The 19,163-nt window shown below is 40.0% G+C and overlaps 2 protein-coding genes across 3 annotated transcripts in view; both read left to right on the forward strand.

The window, feature by feature from the left end:
• The first annotated feature begins 231 nt into the window (after nucleotides 1–231).
• On the forward strand, nucleotides 232–1,103 carry LOC117575092 (protein archease-like). The gene is made up of 3 exons (XM_034259193.2): nucleotides 232–527; nucleotides 593–617; nucleotides 681–1,103. Exons 1-3 carry the CDS (start codon nucleotides 473–475, stop codon nucleotides 1,069–1,071), a joined length of 471 nt encoding a protein of 156 aa, XP_034115084.1. The 5' UTR covers nucleotides 232–472; the 3' UTR covers nucleotides 1,072–1,103.
• Nucleotides 1,104–1,987: 884 nt separating this feature from the next.
• LOC117575090 (transcription factor E2f1) overlaps nucleotides 1,988–19,163 on the forward strand; it is a 40,302-nt gene continuing 23,126 nt past the window's right edge. The window contains exons 1-2 of one of the 2 annotated variants that reach the window (XM_034259191.2): nucleotides 1,988–2,590; nucleotides 16,786–16,816. The gene's annotated coding sequence lies outside the window, so the exon portion shown is untranslated. The remainder of the gene's footprint in view (nucleotides 2,591–16,785; nucleotides 16,817–19,163) is intronic. The other variant, XM_034259190.2, reaches the window with a different exon arrangement.

The following is a 19,163-nucleotide window of genomic DNA, read 5'->3' on the forward strand; positions in this document are numbered from 1 at the left end:
AGAAAAATATCAGTTTTACTAAGCTACATTTTAATACAGTGTAACGCCTTTATAGTTTTCAAGAAAAATATACTTATTAAGCGGCTTAAGCGACTGTTTTTGACAGTTAACATTACATTGCTACTGTTAGCGTAAATTCCAAATATTTCCCTGTAGGTAATTTTAACAATCTAAAACAGCTGTTTGGTAATGTTGACGCATTTGTTTTTTTTTTTTGCGCAATCTTACGAAATTGTTGCAGGGGTAAATGAAAGAGGAAACAAACGAAATGCGAATATTTAAGACTTGTTAAATCAACTTTTTCGTTATCTGCAGTTAACATTGCCGCTGTTAGCATACGCGCGCACTGTTACCATTTCCCTCGCTGAAAATTTAAATCCCAAACAGCTGTTTGCTGATGTTGACGCATTGTTTTTTTTTTTTTTGTTTGCACGCTCTAACGAAATTGTTGTAGTTTTAACTGAAATTCAGAATGGAGGTGGAATTTAGCAAGGAGAACTTTCTACTGCCCGAAACCAAATATGAATGTGAGTATTTTGAACAGAGTAAATAAAGTTTCCAGTTATCAATAGTTTGTTTCTTGGATTTCCAGACTTGGACCACACGGCGGATGTGCAGTAAGTTAAAACCACGTTGCTGACTAACTGAACTGACAGAACTAATCCTCTCCTGCCTTAAAGGTTACACGGCTGGGGCACAACGCTGAAAGAGGCGTTTGAACAATGCGGCGTGGCCATGTTTGGCTATATGACTGAGCTGGATTATGTTTCCGTGGAATCGTGCTACGAAATCGAAGCCAAGGGCGATGACATCGAAGGACTATTGTTTCATTTTCTTGACGAACTCTTGTTCCTGTTTAGCTGCGAACCATTTTTGGTGTGCAAGAAACTGGAAATCACAAAATTCGATGTTGAAAACTTTGAGATCGTCTGTCGCTGCTATGGCGAACCCTTCGAACTCGGCAAACATCCTCAGGGCACCGAGGTGAAGGCAATCACATATTCGGCAATGCAAGTTGTCCAGGACGTGGAGCGCAGCAACTTCGAAGTGTTTGTGATAATTGATATTTGAGTGGAAGGTATTAAAGTGAATTTGACATTGTTGTTGTTAGCTTTTTGCATTCATCCCTGTCTTCATTAATCATAAGTGAAATGCCCAAAAAAAAAAATCATACATTTATTTATAAGAAATGCGCCGAAATTTTTGCAATCTGTTGCACCCCAAAAAAATAAACCCTGTGGGGTTGCTGAATGACTTTTCAAGCAGCATTCATTCAATTTGTTGCTGCGGCTGCAAAATGCAATTAGACTTTTGTGCGCTACCCTTTTTTTTGGCTTTTGTGAATTTGCAGCGTGCATGTTTCCCAGACAACCCTCTTTTTTTCTTTGTTTAATTACTTGTGCATTCCCAGACTGCAGTTCAATGCACTGTCTGGACAAATAAATGCAAATTCAATTGGAAAAAGTTCCAACTTTAAACAATTTTCCAATTTCCTTTTTGTCTTTTTCAAATTCAAATTGTTAGCTAACAGGTGGCAACCATAATAGCGATGCCAACTTGTCCACGAACGGACCGCATGTTAATGAGCAGTTGGTTTAACAGGCTGCGTTAACAGCTGTTTGCACAGCTGATCAACAGCTGTTAAATGTAAACAACAGAAAACTGCGCGCCGCTCACGTGTAGGTGTTTCGATGTGTGCGTGTGTGTGTGTGTGAGTGCGCGCGTTTAATGAGCTTCAAGTTCTTGTGTACCGATTTAATTTGACATTAAATTAGTAGCAGTTAAAAGCCAACGAAATAATTACGTGTCAAATTTGAATGCAGACGGCGACATTGATGAGCGCAAAAAGCAACACTGTGTGCACAAGAAAGTGTGTGTAAAAGAACAAACAAAGTATCAAAAGCAAAGCAGGCAATAAAACACGTACAACGACGACGACACCAATATCAATACACAAAGTTGCTCATTCCTCGTTCCTCGCTGTTTGTGTTGGTTGAACGCGCGAGTCGCGTTCGCGAGTAAAGAAAAATATCGAAAAATATACAAGTTGAATTTGGCTTAAAAAAAGACAATAATATTCAACGCATATTTGCAATATCGAGTGAGTGTGTAAAGAGTTGGCGCCCTTTTGCCCCGTTTTGCAATTTGCCTGTGAAAACAACAACACTTGCCGTAACGTCATCATCGCCGCGGTGGCCGCCGCACTTCGCTGCTGTTGCTTTTCAATTCGCTTGTCGTCGTCGCAGTCGCTGCCGCTTACTCGCCTCTCTCCGTCTCTGTCGCTCTTGCTCACTTGTTCATTCTTTCTGCAGCCACCAATTGTCATGGTGTCGAAGAGGAAGCAGCAGCAAGCATTAAAGCACATTTTGCTTGAATAATTTTTGTACGCTGCAATTTTCACATGGTAAATGTGCAGTGAACGGCATTAAACTGGCAACAATCAAAAGCTAATATAATACGCTACAAATTGAGATCAAAACCAAGTGTGTGGCTTAACGAAAAGTGTGTGAAAAACGTGGCAGAAAAAACTAAAAATCCATAGCTCTCTGGCGGCCATAGAAGAAACGAAACGACAAAAAAAATGTGGTAGGTATGTATGTAGTATGTACGGACATATGTATGTATGTAATAGTATTAGAATATAGAGGCTGCGAAAAATGTGACGACGACGACGCTCGCTTATGTATGAGTGCGCGTGAGGGTGTGTGCATGTGTGTGTGCGGGTGCTGCGCTGGACATTTTCATATTCGCCCTGTGCCGGGCCGGCGGCTGTCACAGCTGACGCGCAATTTTCCCTTTGCGGCGAAAAAGGAGTAGGCGACGATGGCGACTTTCTCTCTAATGCGCATTTTATATAATATTTGTAAGATTCGCATTAATCCGCCACAAACACTTGCACACACGTGTGTGTGTGTGCGTGTATGCATGTGGCGGCCCTCTCCACGAATCATCAACCTGCTGCTGCTGCTGCCTCTTTCTCTTTTGCGTGCGTGTGCCGTATGAGTGTGTGTGAGCGAGTGCGCCGCGTGTGTGTTTGTAACTAACGGCGAACAAACAACTCCAATTCATTGCCGCCGGCCATGATGACGTCACATGCGCTTTGCCATTTGCATTTCTAATTAGAATTATAAATATATATATTTTTATTGGATACATGTAAGAGGATCGTTATGTGAAATTATAAATTATGTTTACTTTCACATTTTTTTTGTAGCTGACCTAATTCAAAGTCTGATTTACCTTTAAAATTTTAAATGTGAACACGACCTTGTCCAGAGAAGATCATGAGTTGGTGATGAATGTTTGCTTGTCCAAAAATAGCTTTATGGCAGCTTTAATTTTAGGCCTAAAGACTTGCGAACTTACTTATTGGCTTAGCAAGCATGTTCCAACTTCATGACCGATTTTCTCCTCCTTATATAATATTTTGTTTAATGTTGTTCGATAGGATGATTAATTAACAACTTGATTCCATTGCTGTGATTGTTTATCCCTTGTAATTCATTTTTAATACCAAAGAAAGTGCTGTTTATGCCTTAGTTTTAGTGTGGAAATCAGAACTTTTTTCATTTTCTTGTTTAGTACTGATTGCGTTTGTCAAAGTTTTGTACCATTCCCGTTTCAAAGGCCTTATCAGCGTATCAATTAACCCAGATATGCTGGCAACGCGGAACTCACGTGATAAGAGACCGAGTTCAAACCTACTTGGAAAATATATATTTCATTATTTATGTGTAGACGGAAAAACTATACGAGATTTTCCATTTTCCCTATTATTGCCCTCCCTTTGTTTTTGCCACTTTTCTCAACTCTCCGTCCCTGAGTTTTTGGCAGCCCTGGCACTTTGTGGATTTGGCTCACCTTTCGTTTTATTTCGTCGCGACGTCATCATAGTTTGATGACCTCCAAGCGACAACGACGACGACGCTGCGTCATCGCTTTTCGGTTCGTTCTTAAAGAGGGGGCTGAAAAGGGGGGCAGCGGCGACACAAACAACAGATATAACTCTTCTCTTGAGTCTGCATATTTTTGGTCACAGTTCTTTGGTTCTTCTTCGACTTGTGCCGCGCTGTTGGCCTTCACTTTGGCTCTCAGTTGGGGCTTGGTTGGAGCTCATCATTTGTTGTGAACCAGTTGCTTTGTTACCTGTTCTCCATTTGGTATACACACACACACACATATCGATACAAAGATGCCGTGATTGTCTTCTTCTTGCTATTTCGCACAGTTGCCTTTTATATACAACAACATTGGCAACAACAACAGAAAAATGGTTAACACAGTCTGAACAAAATCCGATATACATTATTACGGAAGCAATGATTTGTGCTTTTCATTTCGTTTTCTTCTTTTCCATCGGCTTAAAGCAGTTGCAGTTTCAGTTTCCAATTCCAATTCGAAATGAATGCGATTACGCCTAACAATTACCGATAATGGAGTCTAATATCGCTTATTATAGAGCGCTACTAATTGTTTAACGGCTCAACAATAACAAATAAAATATCCGCAATTCATTTGGGAACTTTTTCAACTTTGTGGCTTCAAAGTACAATTTGCATTGACATTGCTAAAGAGAACTCTGATTTTTATTTCATTTTAAAGTTGAGAGCACTTGAAAAGTGAATTAATTTTGTGATACAACAGTGAAAGCCATTAAAACCTTTTTTTTAAATAAAGAAATTCATTTAAACAAGATTAGGTGACAAATTTATACGAAAAGATCATAAATTTAGACTTAAATACTTATTGCTAAGGTCGCAGTATTAAATATTGTGTATATGGATAAATTGAAATATTTACATCTATTTATACAGTTTATTGTCATTCTCGTCAAGGGTGATTTTTTGTAGAATATCACATATATTGAATGATAGTTCAATGAAATTGATAAGCTTGCCCACCCACTCCCCGACTTTTTCATTCCATATTAAGTGCTATTAATACTCGGGCATTAATTATCACTTCGCGCGATCTGGCAACGCCGAGTGAAGCACCCAAAACGGGCTTACACAATGTGCCGAATGTGGCAATTAACAATCGACAAATGGCGCACTTGCTCCCCAATAATACGAGAGTATTTTTTCATTGTTGTATTTGTAAAATACTCTCGAAATGTATTTTGATTTTTTTTAATTGTAGATTCACCACTTTTTTTGGGTCGTGTCGTTGTGGCGATCGTATCGTGTTTGTTTTTATCATATATTTTATGTATTATCTCTTGTTATTGTTGTTGCACTTTTTTTTTTGTATAACCAGGCCGTGGCAAATATTCAGAGAGCAAAGAGAATGACAGAGAGAGAGTGAGGGAGAGGGAGAGACAAGTTCCCCTTCCCTTTCCAACAAAACGCATGAAAATACTTAAGCGAAACGAGTTAAAAACGATTTCATTAATATGTTTTTGTTGCCTTTTGTTGTTGTTGATGTGTTGTTTTTTTTTTTTTGGTCGTTTTGGGTTGCGCGTTGCCTTTTTGCTGTTTTCGATACCCTCTCAGTGGGGGCATAATTGGTTTGCCCTTAAGTTTGTAACAATTATATGTATGACAAAGATTCCATACACAAAGAAAGGCAATTTGATAGGGCACATACGCCACCCTAAAAGTATGCAATAAATATTTGCAAATTTTATCGATTTTTCACCAAAGGATATTATTACACACAGAATTCCTGGTATCTGAAATTGTAGATTGTATCATTTGAAGCTTTTTTTCGTTCAACATATAGATTAAGATTTATATTTAAATTTATTTAACAATTTATTGATGTCTAAATTTGGCACCCGACACCACAACTATTTTTTTGCGGTACTTTTTCGTATCAGCGACACGTTAAAAGTCAAAGCATAAAGAGTATTTCTGTTGCGGTGCTTTGCTGCTTAAAAGCTTTCAGTAGCTGCTTTGCGTTGCCTGTTCATTTAGTGTTGCTGTCGTTGTAGTTGTGTTTTGCTGTTGTTACTCTTTTTGTTGTTGTACACTGTTCGCTGGCCTGGCTATTTTTAAAATGCGCGAAAGCAACAAGAAAACACGAAGCAAAAAGCAACGCAGCGACCGCAGGCAGCGACGCCATCATTGTTGCTGTTGCTGCTGTTGTCGCTGCGTTCGTCGCATAAGAAATGTGGAATATGGAATTTGAGTGTGCGCTGCTCCCACACAACGCAACGCACACACATACGCACTGGCATAAACTCCATTCGCAAGCGTCGCAGCTTTTGTTGTTGGTGCGGGCAAATTGGAGCAAAAAGTTTTGAGCAAAGTCAGCGACTGCGCTGCCGGCGACAACATCGATTTCCTGCTGCAGCAGCAGCGGCAGCAGTGACAGACAGAAAGACCGAAAGAGAGACAGCAATGGAGAGACGACGACGGACAGTCGCAGACATGTCCATTGTATGACAACTCATTTGTTGTTGTGTTCGCTGCCGCTGCTTCTGCTGTGGGTGATGTCGTCATTGAAATGACGCTGTCGCTGCTGCCGAGGCTGCTGTTGATGCTGACATCGACAGCAGCAGCAGCAATAACAACAACAACAATACAACATGCCATACTCCCTTCAATTGGGTCACACTGGCGTCGACATCTCTTCGCTTCGCTTTTTGCATGCGTTTTGCAAAATTTATTTATTTTTCTTATTTTATTTTCATTTCTTTTTTTTTTTGCTTTGACTTCGCACTTCATTGATAAAATGATTAATCGTTATGATTAATATGCTCTGTGTGTATGCAAAATTTGTTGTATGTTTGTGTGTCACCTAAACGGTGTTGAAGCGTAAAGCGGATGTTTAAACGATTTATAAAAAAAGCGCTGCCCCAGCAGCAACATTGTGGCAAACTGGGTGATAAGCTGGGCACAGCGAGAGCGAGCATGAGAAACGCTAAAGTTCAATGGAGTTCAAGTCGGGTTCGAACTAAAGCCAGCCAAATTAGATAAAAGTATTTGAAGAATGTCATTTCAAAACATAGGATCTAAGTAAAGCTCAAATGCTCTTCTCAAAATAATATTTTGAAAAGTAAATATAGCTTACAGAATATAGCGATTTAGTATACCAAAAGTTTTCTCATCTTGTTTTAGGTTCTAAGACTATGTTTTTATTTTGTATAGGAAGAAGTTTTAAATTCATTTAATTTAGATTCTGTAAATAATAACATAATTAAAAGTAATTTAATTGAATTATGTATCACAAAAAAAAAGTTCTCCAAAATTACATCATTAAAAATGTAGAAAAAAAATTTGTGGAGGTAAAAAAAAACGTCTATGGGAAAATTGAATTTATGAATTTACTCATTGACGTTATGAATTTACCTATTTCAATGTCGGAAATTCATATTAAATTATTAATGATGTTTTGCAATTTCTTCATCGAGGCAAAAACCTTTACATAACAAACCCAACTCATAATTCCCACCCAAAACATGCTTCGGACTTGACATTTTTACGGGCGAACTCAGAAAGCAACCCCACAATAATTGCAAGAAAATTGATTCGATTTGATGATGCCTTCAAAGCAAAAAAGAAAAAATCACGAGATGACGAAGGAAAAAAAAAATAATGAAATAAATGCCTTACAGCTGCAACAAAGTTGCTCTGATCTAATTGCCTAATGTGTGCGCATAATGCATATGGAATTATGTAAGCACATACATTTTTATATGCCAAGACCCCTCTTGCGACCCACAAATCGATTACGAGTGCAATTTATGGGACAGTTACGCGTGGTAGCGATTGCTGCATCTGCCTGCAATATTTTCTTTTGGGCAGCTGCTGGGATGCTGGGATGATCATTGAGAGTTCTTTCTTTTCTTTCGATTCAATGAGAAAATCGCAAAGTCGCTTTTCACTTTTCTTTTTTTTTTTTCTTTCACGGCAGCTGGAAGAAAGGAACAGATTGAGGACAACATTTTGCATCATCTTTGAATGGGACACGAGAAGAAGTGCTCACTGTACAATGCTGCAATTTATTTAACCTTTGGCTTTGCTTTTCCTCTTTCTCTCTCTCTCTTTCTATCTTTCTGAGTCTGTCTCTCCCTTGCACTCCTACTCTCAGGGTCTGCTTAGATCTTTTATAATCCTGCACATCCGAGAACTCCTTGAACGTGCTCATAATTTATGCTGTACAAACACCTGCTCTGCTCGGTTGCAGCCCAGTTTTCCTTTAGTTTTTCTTTTGGCCAGCTGCCGTTCTGCCTGTTTCGCCTGCCTGTTGCTCATTGTCTTTTCCTCTTCACCTACTTCTACGCTTCCTCTTCTTCTTCATTGGTCCTTGGCTGCTTTACGGCATTTTACATCGTTTTTCATGCTGTTGTTTTTTAATTAAACATTGCCCCTCTCTCATTGATATCATCGCTCGTGCTGATAATTTGTACCTTTCGTATAACAGCTGCTTATAGATTGTCCATCGAACAGCAGCTTTAACTTAAGAGGGGAATAATAGTTGAATCGCTTACATGATACCTCTTGGAGAATTCCCTTGACTATTGAGTCGTTGAAGTTATTTTTGAACAGCATTTAAGCAGTGTACAGCCAGGAAATTTAGAATAACACCTCGTCTATTGATATAGATAATTAATTTGTTTTATATAATTAAACTTGTTTATTACTTAACGTAATTATATAATCCAAACGTGTATACCTTTAACTTCTTTTTCAAGGCATGTGCAATTGTTTTGCCACCATGGCCGCACTCCATATGCCACACACTCTTAACCCTTGTTCTCCTTGCTTTTGTTTTTGTTGTTCTTGGCTTACACTTGTTCGCCTTGGCAATTTATTGCCTGTTGCTGCTTCGGTTACTGTTTTATAGCCCTCGTCTTTGAGTCGACACACGTTTCGCATTGCTTGATTAGATTAAGGCCCCTCACAGATACAAACATATATATAACATTCTCTGTTAATATCCTTTAACCCATCATCAACGCTGACGCCGTCGTCTTCGTCGTCGGCAACGCAAAGTTCAAAGCCAATCGACTATTTTTACTGCTCCGACTGCTTCAGTTGTTATTGCACATGCTCTTTCCAGCCATGTGGTTATGTTAGACTTTACACTAAGCACGACATGCTGTTTACGATTTGAGGTTAGAACTGAAATTTAAAAAGCATTGTGTACGGACTCCAAAAAGTATGCTACGAATAACTGCAAATGAGGGAATTATGTAAATACTTTAATTTGTATAATATGTTTGCATAATAAGATATGTCACTGAATAAACAATTGAAGTGCTTTGCAAATATTACTGTTAAACATCTCTTGTTGTTAAGTTACGTGCATCGAATAATAAGTCACATTCGATTTGTGTGCTGTTAATTAACAGCAGCCAACGAAAACTGTTAAGCGACGAAATTAGCAAAATGGTGCTTTAAAGAGTATGTAAGTAGTTGTGGTTGTTGTTTTTTGTGTTGTCGCATTGCCTGCATCTACGTGCACAGCAAGCTTTAGGCGTGTGTGTGTGTATATTTAAGTGTCTCTCTCTCTCCCATTTAATTGCTAAAAGTCTCGAAATGTAATGAAATTCCATTGCAATGATGCCGCTGCTGTGGGTTTTGTCCTCGTTCTTCCCTTTAGGCTTTTTAACACTTTTTAAATACCAATTCCCAGAATTTGACAAATGCAAACAAATGTTAAGCTCCTCTCAGTCCTTCTCCTTTGTTCGCTTTTTGCTGCACAAATCACTTTTGACCAAATGTTGGCACAGCCTATAATTAGCCACTATTTGTACCCAAGGGGGCGACCGTTCTACGACAATTAAAATCACATTAGTTTTTCTAGCACTGTTGCTATCTCTATCTGAGTGAAAATGCTGAAAGTGCTTTGTTGCCTCTTATCATTGCTCTATTCTCTCCGCGCAGCTGAACTGTTAAGGGGGTGTGGAGTGAGGGTGGAGCGAAAAGTGCAACAAATACCGTGTATGTATGCGAAAGCCACAAAACTCGTTTCAGACATCCAGATTGTTGTTGTTGTTGTTGTGCCCATCGTCTGCCCCACATGCTTGGGTCTGTCTCTCTTCCTCTCTCTCTCTCTCTTTCGTTGTGCTGCACATGATTAGCGCTACAACAACAGCAACCACATCGCAACGTTGCAAATGAAAAGAAAATTTACAAATTCCATTCATGAAATTTTGCAGCGTCGGCCAACGTCGTCGACGTCGACGTCGATGCTGGCTGTTAAGCTTCACTTCCACACACAAACACATAACCCACACGCAGAGTGCACAGACAGAATGAAAGAGCGAAAGAGCAGACAGAGCTTCGCTCTCTTTTTTGTGTTTGTGTGAGAGTGTGTGAGACGTGCCTGATTTTTTTGCGGCTTGTTTTTGTGCGTCGCGCTTCATTCTCAGCGACAGCGCAGTCGCTGCATCCATTTGCACGTGTATTGGTGTTGCTGCTAGTGTCTGTGTGTGGCGCTTGCTCAGCTTTGGCACTTGCCGGATATTTTCGTTGTTGTTTTGGAGCCGACGTTTCATATGCCGGCTCGTCGTTACTCGTTGCTCTCACTCTCTCTCTCTCTCCGTCTCCCTCTCACGTGCGCTCGTTCGCTTGCATTCTCTCTCACTGCTGTTTTGCACTTGCAATTTTAGTGAGTGATGTGGTGGGGGGGGGGGGGGACAACATTGTTGTAGTTCGTATGTAGTTGACGAGGTTGCTCTTTCCTTCCTCCTCCTCCTCTCTTGTGTGCTCTATTGTCGCATCGTCGTCGACATCGTCTGCGTTTGCCTGACAATTACATGCAAAAAGTTTTGTGGCTGCAGTTTTCTACACAAACTCTGACACTTTATTGCACTTGTATGCGTGCATGTGTGTGTGTGAGCTCTGGTTTATTATGCGGGTGCAGCATACACAGACAGCGTTCTCGGTCCTGTGGCCAGCAAGCAGCCTCTTTTGCGCAAAGCTCGTAACGCGCATCCGTTTCCCTTTTTGCTTTATTGCTAAACTGCAATTCATTTGCTTTGTTATTTTTACACATTTTACGAGTATGTGTACAATGTACCAACAATTACAACAACAAGAGTTTAAGGCTGCACCAAGCCAAGAGTCATCATCAGTCGGCTCCTTCTCTTCCATCCCCTCTGTGCTTCATGTGGTGCCGCAAGCAAAACTCTCGGCGTATATTTATTGCGAGACGGTAGACGACGCCCGACTATTCCCCACCCCCAACCCCCAAACAGCTCCAGATCCCAGATCTTAGGCCCAGACCAAGGCAACGCAATGCTGGGCTCAATTTTCAAACGATTTCAATGGAATTCTGAATTCTGCTTGCAGTCGTCGTCTCAACGCAGCGCCAAGTTAAAATCCCAGACTCGCATCTTACCAACGCCCCTCTCTTTCTCTCTTTGTGCTTCTTGCATCCATCAAGCAGCACTTCGGTTACACCAAAAACAACAACAACAACATCAGAAACATCATGGGACAGCCTCCTGCAAACGGCGCATAATTTTTGCTATATTCAAGACAACGAAGGGTTATTTCCATTTTGGCATGCATCTTGTTTTGCCATCGCAAGCGAAGCTTTTAAGTGTGATCCATGAAACCCGACGAAACTTGGTGGAAAGAAATGGCAACGCTTTAAGCATTAGTATGGCAACGCCGTCTAATGAATATTCAAATTTAACCGTCAATTGGCAGCTGCTTTTTGTATTGTATTTGCAACTGGAATACGGAAGGGAAAAAACGTTGCAGTTTGTTTGATTTTCTTAGAAAATGTAAGAGCCATGCTTATCTTGACATAAACTTGCACACTACAAATGTATAAATATGTAGTATGTAAATGTGCATGTATTAGTGCGCGTTAGTCAGAGCAAAGCTTCACACACAAACACGTTCACACAACTATTATCGCAATAAGCGTATGCGCAATTCGACTTCAGTGTATTGGACTATGTTTGTTGCTTTTCGGTTGATGTTTTTATTTTTTCATGTAGCCGCCGCCGTTGGCTGCATTCCCTCCTTGTGCTACTTCTTCCTCTTCTGCTGATGTTTTTGTTGCTGCTCCTGCTGTTCCTTCTCGTTTCGCTCTTTTCCTTATTGGTTGTTGTTTACGTTTCGGTGTTGGACCTTTTGGAGTTGCCCGACGACAGCGCGACAACGGTGACTGCGACGCGGGCAGCGACGTCGCAACGTTGGCGTTGTCTACGAGCTTTTCTGCTGCTGTTATCGAGTGAACTTTTTGCTAGATTACTTTGCTGCTGCTTGGCTCTTTATTATATTCACACACACACACTAACACACATATAGTACATACTTGTTATATATTTAGAAAATTGCATTTGCCGGCTACATTATCGAATTATATAAGAACCATAGATAATGCTCCAAGAAACTGAAACCGCACCCAAAAGAAAAAAAGTCCCCCCAAAATAAAACTAACTTCCCACGCAGTAAGCTCACCCCGCCCCTTTGTGGTCAACAAACACTCTGTGTTTTGTTTTATTTTTTTCATTCTTGCGTCGGCTTATCTTTTTGCATTCTTGCATCTTATCTGTTCCACACACAAGTTTATTGCGGTTTCTCTTCCCCATGTGTTACCTCTTCTTCGTCTCCTGCTTCTTATTCTTGGCTGACTCGCTTTACAGCTATTGTTGCATTTGTCGCATTTCTGTGGTTCCACAAATTCCACTTTTAGGCCCAGGACACGCAAGACACGCGTCTTTGTCCTCCGCTTTGTGCATCGTCGTCGTCGTCGTTGTCGTCTGGTGTGCTCTTCTTCTTCCTCTTGTTCACTTTAATGTTGTTTGTTGGTGCAAAAATAATGAATTCCTTCTTTGGGGCTTAACCTCAAATTGGCTTAACTTCATTTATTTCATTTGCAATGCCTGAAATATTTCATTTGCGGTTTACTTCTACTTTTCCTCTGTTTTTTTTTTTCTTCTTGTTGTCTCCCTCTGGCTTATGCTTTTGCACCCTTCCCCTTTTGCCACTTCTGTAACTGGACACGGCTTTGGTGGTCAGGACGCGAGCCACAGTTAAGCTGGAAAGTTGATCACAAAAATGTGCTTTCGAAAGCTTCTTCTTAAAATATGCAATTGTCAACAAAGTTGAGGGAAGAAAGCAGGTGCATTCCAATTCAAGAAACTTGTTACGATTGTTATTGTTGTGATACCATGAAAAATTTAGTTTATATATCTGAAATTCAGATTCTAATGGAGTAAATTGAATATAAAACAAAAAGTAGGTTGAAAATTTGCACGAAGAGATCTCATTGAACATTAATTTTAAATATGTTGCTTTATCAAGTTGTTGCAACATAATAGTTAATGATTCTATTAAAACTATAGCTTGTAAGCTGAACTTTAGTTTCTAAATTGTTATAGTATTACAAAAGTATTTTATAATCTAAACTTTAGATAGTCAAATTGTAGAAATTTTGTTGAAACTTGACAAAAATGTGTATTTTTTGTATTTATTCAACAAGAAGTTTATAATTTACTATTGCATTATATTATTTTGCGGTCATAAATCAACAAGAAATTTAAACTTTTGCCTGTGGTTTTTAAATTTTATATTAAATTCTTGAATTTATACACATTTTGTGCTTAAAATGATTCGTCAACAAAAGTTTAATATCATTACTATTTTATTAAAATATTGAGTTTTGATTGCTCACCTATTTGCCTTAACTTATTGATAACTAATAAATATGGTAGATTGTTCTTCATTGCAACATATATCAGCGAATTACACCAACAATAAAAATGAAATAAATTTGCGAGAATGGATCACGTGAAATTAATTTTCGTGTGGCAATATTGCAGCTACATAGTCTGATGGATAATCGGAAGCATTGAGAGCGTATCGCTTTACATGTGTCGAGACTTACTTTTTACAGATACTCATGCCATTTGTCTCACCTACACTTGCAACAGTTGTTGTTCTTCGACTTCTTCTTCTTCTTCGTCTTGCCCGTGTTGTTGTTTATTGCGAAACTGGCAAGACATAAAACAAAAGCCGTCGCCTGAGTCTCTGTTCCTCTTCCAGTCACGCTGTTGGAGTCACCTGGTTGCAAGGAGGGGGTGTAGGGAGTGAATCAGGTAGAGGAAGTAGGAGGGGGGAGGACAAGGACAACCTTGAGACTGTTCAATATTCCGCAGCATAATTCGTGGCCAGCTCGATATCACGAGTTTCACGCTCTCCTACCAATCTCGCAGCCTCATCATCGAATGGCAATGGCGCAACTCGCAGCAAAAATGTTGCAAGTGGACACCACACACACACACACACACTGAGTGAGACCCTTTCGAAAGTCGAATCCAATACCGAAACAATGTCAGATGCCGCTGTACTAAAATTACGCCAAATTATGCTGAAAATGCAATGAGAGCGGTAAATATGCGATGCTCCAGCATGGACTCGGAGTTGGATTCAGAGACGCAGTTGCAGTTGCATTTGTAGTTGAAGCTGCAACTGGACATTGCATGCACCACTTTCCCCCTCTCCCCCCCACCCAGATCTGTCCTTCTGGTAGTTTTAGTTTTTCGGGAAGCCGTAGAGCTGCTGAGCTGCCATTGGTGGCTGCTTTTATCGGACATTCAACATCTACGCGTAGTTTTTGGAGCATGCGCAAAAGGACACAACGCCGACTCGACTATTGCCACCGCCGCTGCCACCGCCGCTTGCAACACCAACGACTCCTCTGTGTGGGAAGTGTGTGGCAACAAGGCGGTCTGGGGAGCAATACGTCGTCATCGTCGTCGTCGTCGCCGTCTGCCCTGCGCTGAGCATGAAATATTTTTAACGCTCCAATGGCAGCCGCTGCGCTTACACACACACACTCAGAAAAACACGCACACAGAAATATATTTATTGCATTTTAATGTGCCACTGAAATGTGATTTAATTGGCATTGTTGCCTGCTGCCTGCTAAAGTTGCCGCAGATGCACAGTGCACAAGATGCAGCCACAAATGTATATGGAACAATCAAATTAAATTAAATGCATCATGTCATCATTTCCACTGACTTGTTTACGCGCACCAAGAGATGGTCAAAAGAAATTTGCTTTATGATGAAAAAACAAACTTAGCTGAGGAGCTTTACATTGGATTGTTTACCAAACATTTTTAGTAAAGAAAAGGTTGAAACTATGATGAACTCAATTTGCTTATTGCAAAAATATTTAAGGATTTTTATGTTATCCGGTTTTTCAATATAACGCTTCTCTTAAATATATATTTTATATATTGTCTATAATTCAGAAACATTCAAAATTTATTGTTTAAAATAATATAAAATTTATAGATTAATGAAGTTTAATTATATGATTAACCAAAAGTCCTTAACAAAGGGGAAAACTTCTTTAACAGTTTTGAGTCCCCAAATTAACACTCACCAAACAATTTACAGAAGTGACGGAATGTAGTTAGGTGTTTTGATTGATTAGATAAATTAAGCGACTTCAAGACCCGCAATAGATCTTCATTCAAAACTTGTGATAGCCAGCTTAATCGTAGGCCATCATAGCCAGGAAATTAAGAGATTCAACGAGTTAGGCTCGTGACAAACTTGTTCAGCAACTTTCCCCAATGATTAAACTCACTTATGATAACTTCTTTTTTCTTTTCTTTTTTGTGTGGTCAATTATTTTTTTTGTGTTTTTCTTAACCGTCAATTACATGCAAAATTACGAGAGTCGAAAGTTATTCAATTTAATGGCAAACTTTAATGTCTGATCACGTTGGTGAGTTTCGCAATAATCGCGGCGAATTGATCGATTATTGAAATGTGTGCGATTTGGAATCACTGTGCAGACGAAGTACTAGACTTTGAACTAGTCGAGTATGTTTTATGTATGTATGTGTGATGGCGCTGCATTGGTCTGGATCTGGATTTGCAAATGTTGGAAAAATTTTCTTTAATTAAATTCATTCTCACAGTGTGTGCAACATGTGGCAGCAGTCAGCATTGGTGGAATGCTGCAACTCAGACGCAACAGCTCCAGCTCACAACTCCTGCTGCTGCTGCTTCTGCTGATGGTGCTCCTGCATCAACTTCAGCTTCAGTTTCTCCTCCTTCTATTGCCGAGGCACTTTGTCCAGGAATTTCAGTAAAGTCTGGCGACTTCACACAGCGTCGTCTCCGAGTCTTGTTGGACTTGGACTCGCTGTCTGAAGTCTGAGACTTACTCTCTCCCTCTCTCTCTATCTTTCTCTGTCTTTCTACCTACGCAAGCCCTTTAAACTCTTGCGCCGTCATCAAATCAGGTTTCGAATGCTGCCGCCTCAACGCAACTCAACTGAACTCGACTCTGATGCTGATTCTGACTCTGACAGACGCATAAATCGCTGGCGTTTTTAAAATACCCAACCCAGTCAGGTCCATGACTGGGTATTACTTTTGGACCCCCGCTTCAAGCTCCTCACGGATCTAAGCACGCCGTCTTCATCGTCCAGCAAAAAAGAGTTAAAAAAAACACACACACACCAACAACAACTTATAAATGCCTCTCATATTTTTAACACCAAACATTGTTGGCGAAGAGTATCCTCAGGCTCTTACCTTCTTTTTGGTTTGATTTGACAACTTTGTTGGTTGTGTGTTACCTTCTTATATATTCTGTTCTGCTCTAAAAAAAAATCTTCCCATCAACCTACGAATTTTGTTGTTGTTGTTGTTGATTTAGGCTGCAAAACGCACTTGAATTTCAATGAAGTTTGCAATGAAAACTTCTTGTGCCCCTAACGAGCTGTTTGTCCTAGAAATCTACAATAACAAGTCGAGAATTCTTTAGCTCTTCGTAGATCGATCGTCTGCTACATTATGTTAATCGCAAATCGTAATAATAATAATACTTTTGCTTATTTTCTTTACAGATTGCATGCTTTTACTTATATTAAACTGCTGGTAAGTTTTTTTCAAATCCACAAAAGGATTTTCCATATATTAGCCTGATAAATGAAGTGAAAAACCACTTGGCAATTGAGTTTATTTCCATAAACTGACTTGCAAACATACGCATACATAATTATTCAGGTTCTGGTTATGGACATTAGCTTTTAGCTTGAGGTTGAGGTTGAGCCCTTGTTTCTTTCCCTTTGGACCTGAACCTCTACCCAAACCTGAGGTGTTATTCACCCTTCGACAGCCGCTTGACAGTCCACTGAACCGTGGACAAGTTGACAGGAACTGCAACTACAACTACAAACTATAAAATACAAACTACAACAAAACAAACAATATCAGTTCAGCTTAGATCCCATACAAATGAACTCTCGGAGTACATCAAAGATAACTTGTCAGTCCACAAATGGCCAGGACCAGGCCAGGAATTTTGTTGTTTGCATAGCAAATGTCACACGGCAACAAGCTGGCTCTAAAGTTGAAGGTGAGAAAGAGAGCGAGTGAAGCAGACAGACGCGATGATACCCTGTAGAATACTAATTTGAAAAATTGGGAACGACGACAAGGGAGAAATAGTTTAAAATTGAAATCCTTAAACATATTATGAACGTATAACTAGAAAAAGAAATATATAGGGTATATTAGAAGTCCATTCCCAAAGAGAAAGAGAATTAGCGAGGAAGACAGACGCGATGATACCCTATAAAATACAAATACTACAAATTGGGAACTACGACAAGGGGAAATAGTTTAAAATTAAAATCCCTTTACATATTATAAAGGTATAGCTAGAAATTGAAATATATAGGGTATATTAGAAGTCAATTCTCAAATTGCTTCACCAGCTAAGTTCTATTATTAATCTCTGGCAAATTTACTGAATTTTATTTTAAACTCCATAATCCTTGCATCCTGCCTACATCACAGCCTTGTAATACCTATTTCTTGTTGCCCTAGGGTATGCAAAACGGGTTGTGTCAACGGATTTATCCCATATTTAAATATCATCAGCAAGTAGAGTTTACAAATCAATTTGAATGTTGAACGTGTTGTAAACTCGAGGCACAGTATTTTCCCTGTTGCAATTTGCTTTGACATTAACTTGACATACCGCCGATCCGCATACGAATTTAACAAAATCCGAAATCCGTTTTCAAATGCGAACATACATAAATTATGTGGGGTGACCCAAATTTAAGAATTCCTAAACCAAATGCTAATTAATCCCACGAGAGGACAGAGAACGGAGGGTGCAACTCTTCGGCTACGGATTTGACATGCTCTGCTGATTTTCACACACACAAGAAAAAATGAAAATGCATTAGGCGAGGAGGAGGGAAGGAGGATGTAGCGCAGCTCGCGTGTCGTGGGCAAAAAAAAAGAAAAAGGTTTAACGCTTTTCCGGATGCTACCTGGTAACCTCTGGGCTAACGAACCCGACGCCCCTTTTAACCCGCTCCGTTTCGCTCGTTTTGCGATTCGAATCACGAAATCTCACGCATGTAATTGCATCTACTCTTCAATTGAGGGAGGTCGGGAAGTAGGGAGGAGGCGACTAAATATCACCTTATCTCCTTACACTCTGAAACCTAAGCCAGACCCTAGGCATAATCTCTTCCTTTTGCTTGACACGCGCGTCAAGGATTCGATTCGATCTTGGAAGATGCTATAGGCAATTCGAGAAACGCCAGCTGTTTTCTTAATTTCCACATTCCATAGCACTTCTTCTGTTGCTGCAACAACAATTGATTAGTTGTAATAGCGACAACCCTCTGCCGACTCCTCTCACCCCTCGGCACCCCTCAGCCAGGGTGCGTTTCGCCTGCCCCTCTGCTCTAATTTACAAAGCGTTCTCGTTTTTTTTTTTTTTTTATAATTCACCGAAGGCTTTTGCAAAAAAAAATGGTGTTCACCCTATTTTGAATGCGCTGTTCGAATCCCCCGCTTAGGGGTTGCTGCTGCTGCTGTTGCTTTACTTTAATTATTAGCTCAGTGGCAGCCCTCTTGCAACGGGCAACGATGGTCACCCTTGCCGGAGGGGCAAACGCTGTCGTTGTCGCTTTTGCTGTCGTCGTCACCATCGCCGACATTTGGCACATGTCAATGCTTGCATTGGACTTTGGGCTCTCAACTCTTGTGGCATTCTGCGTGCGGACCTCGCTTGAGCTTGGGCCTAACTGCAGCACAGTGGGGCAAACCTTGCAAGCAAGTGCTCAGTGGTAAGAGCCTCAATGAGGTATTTGATGATTTTTGTAATTTGAGAATTGTTCCTTGTTATTGAGAATTTATTTATTTTCTCCATAAAATTATAAAAATTTAAAAAAATAAAAATAGTCAAGATTCCTTAATT

Source organism: Drosophila albomicans, chromosome 2R (genome assembly GCF_009650485.2).
Source record: "Drosophila albomicans strain 15112-1751.03 chromosome 2R, ASM965048v2, whole genome shotgun sequence".
NCBI classification, from domain to species: Eukaryota; Metazoa; Arthropoda; class Insecta; order Diptera; family Drosophilidae; genus Drosophila; species Drosophila albomicans.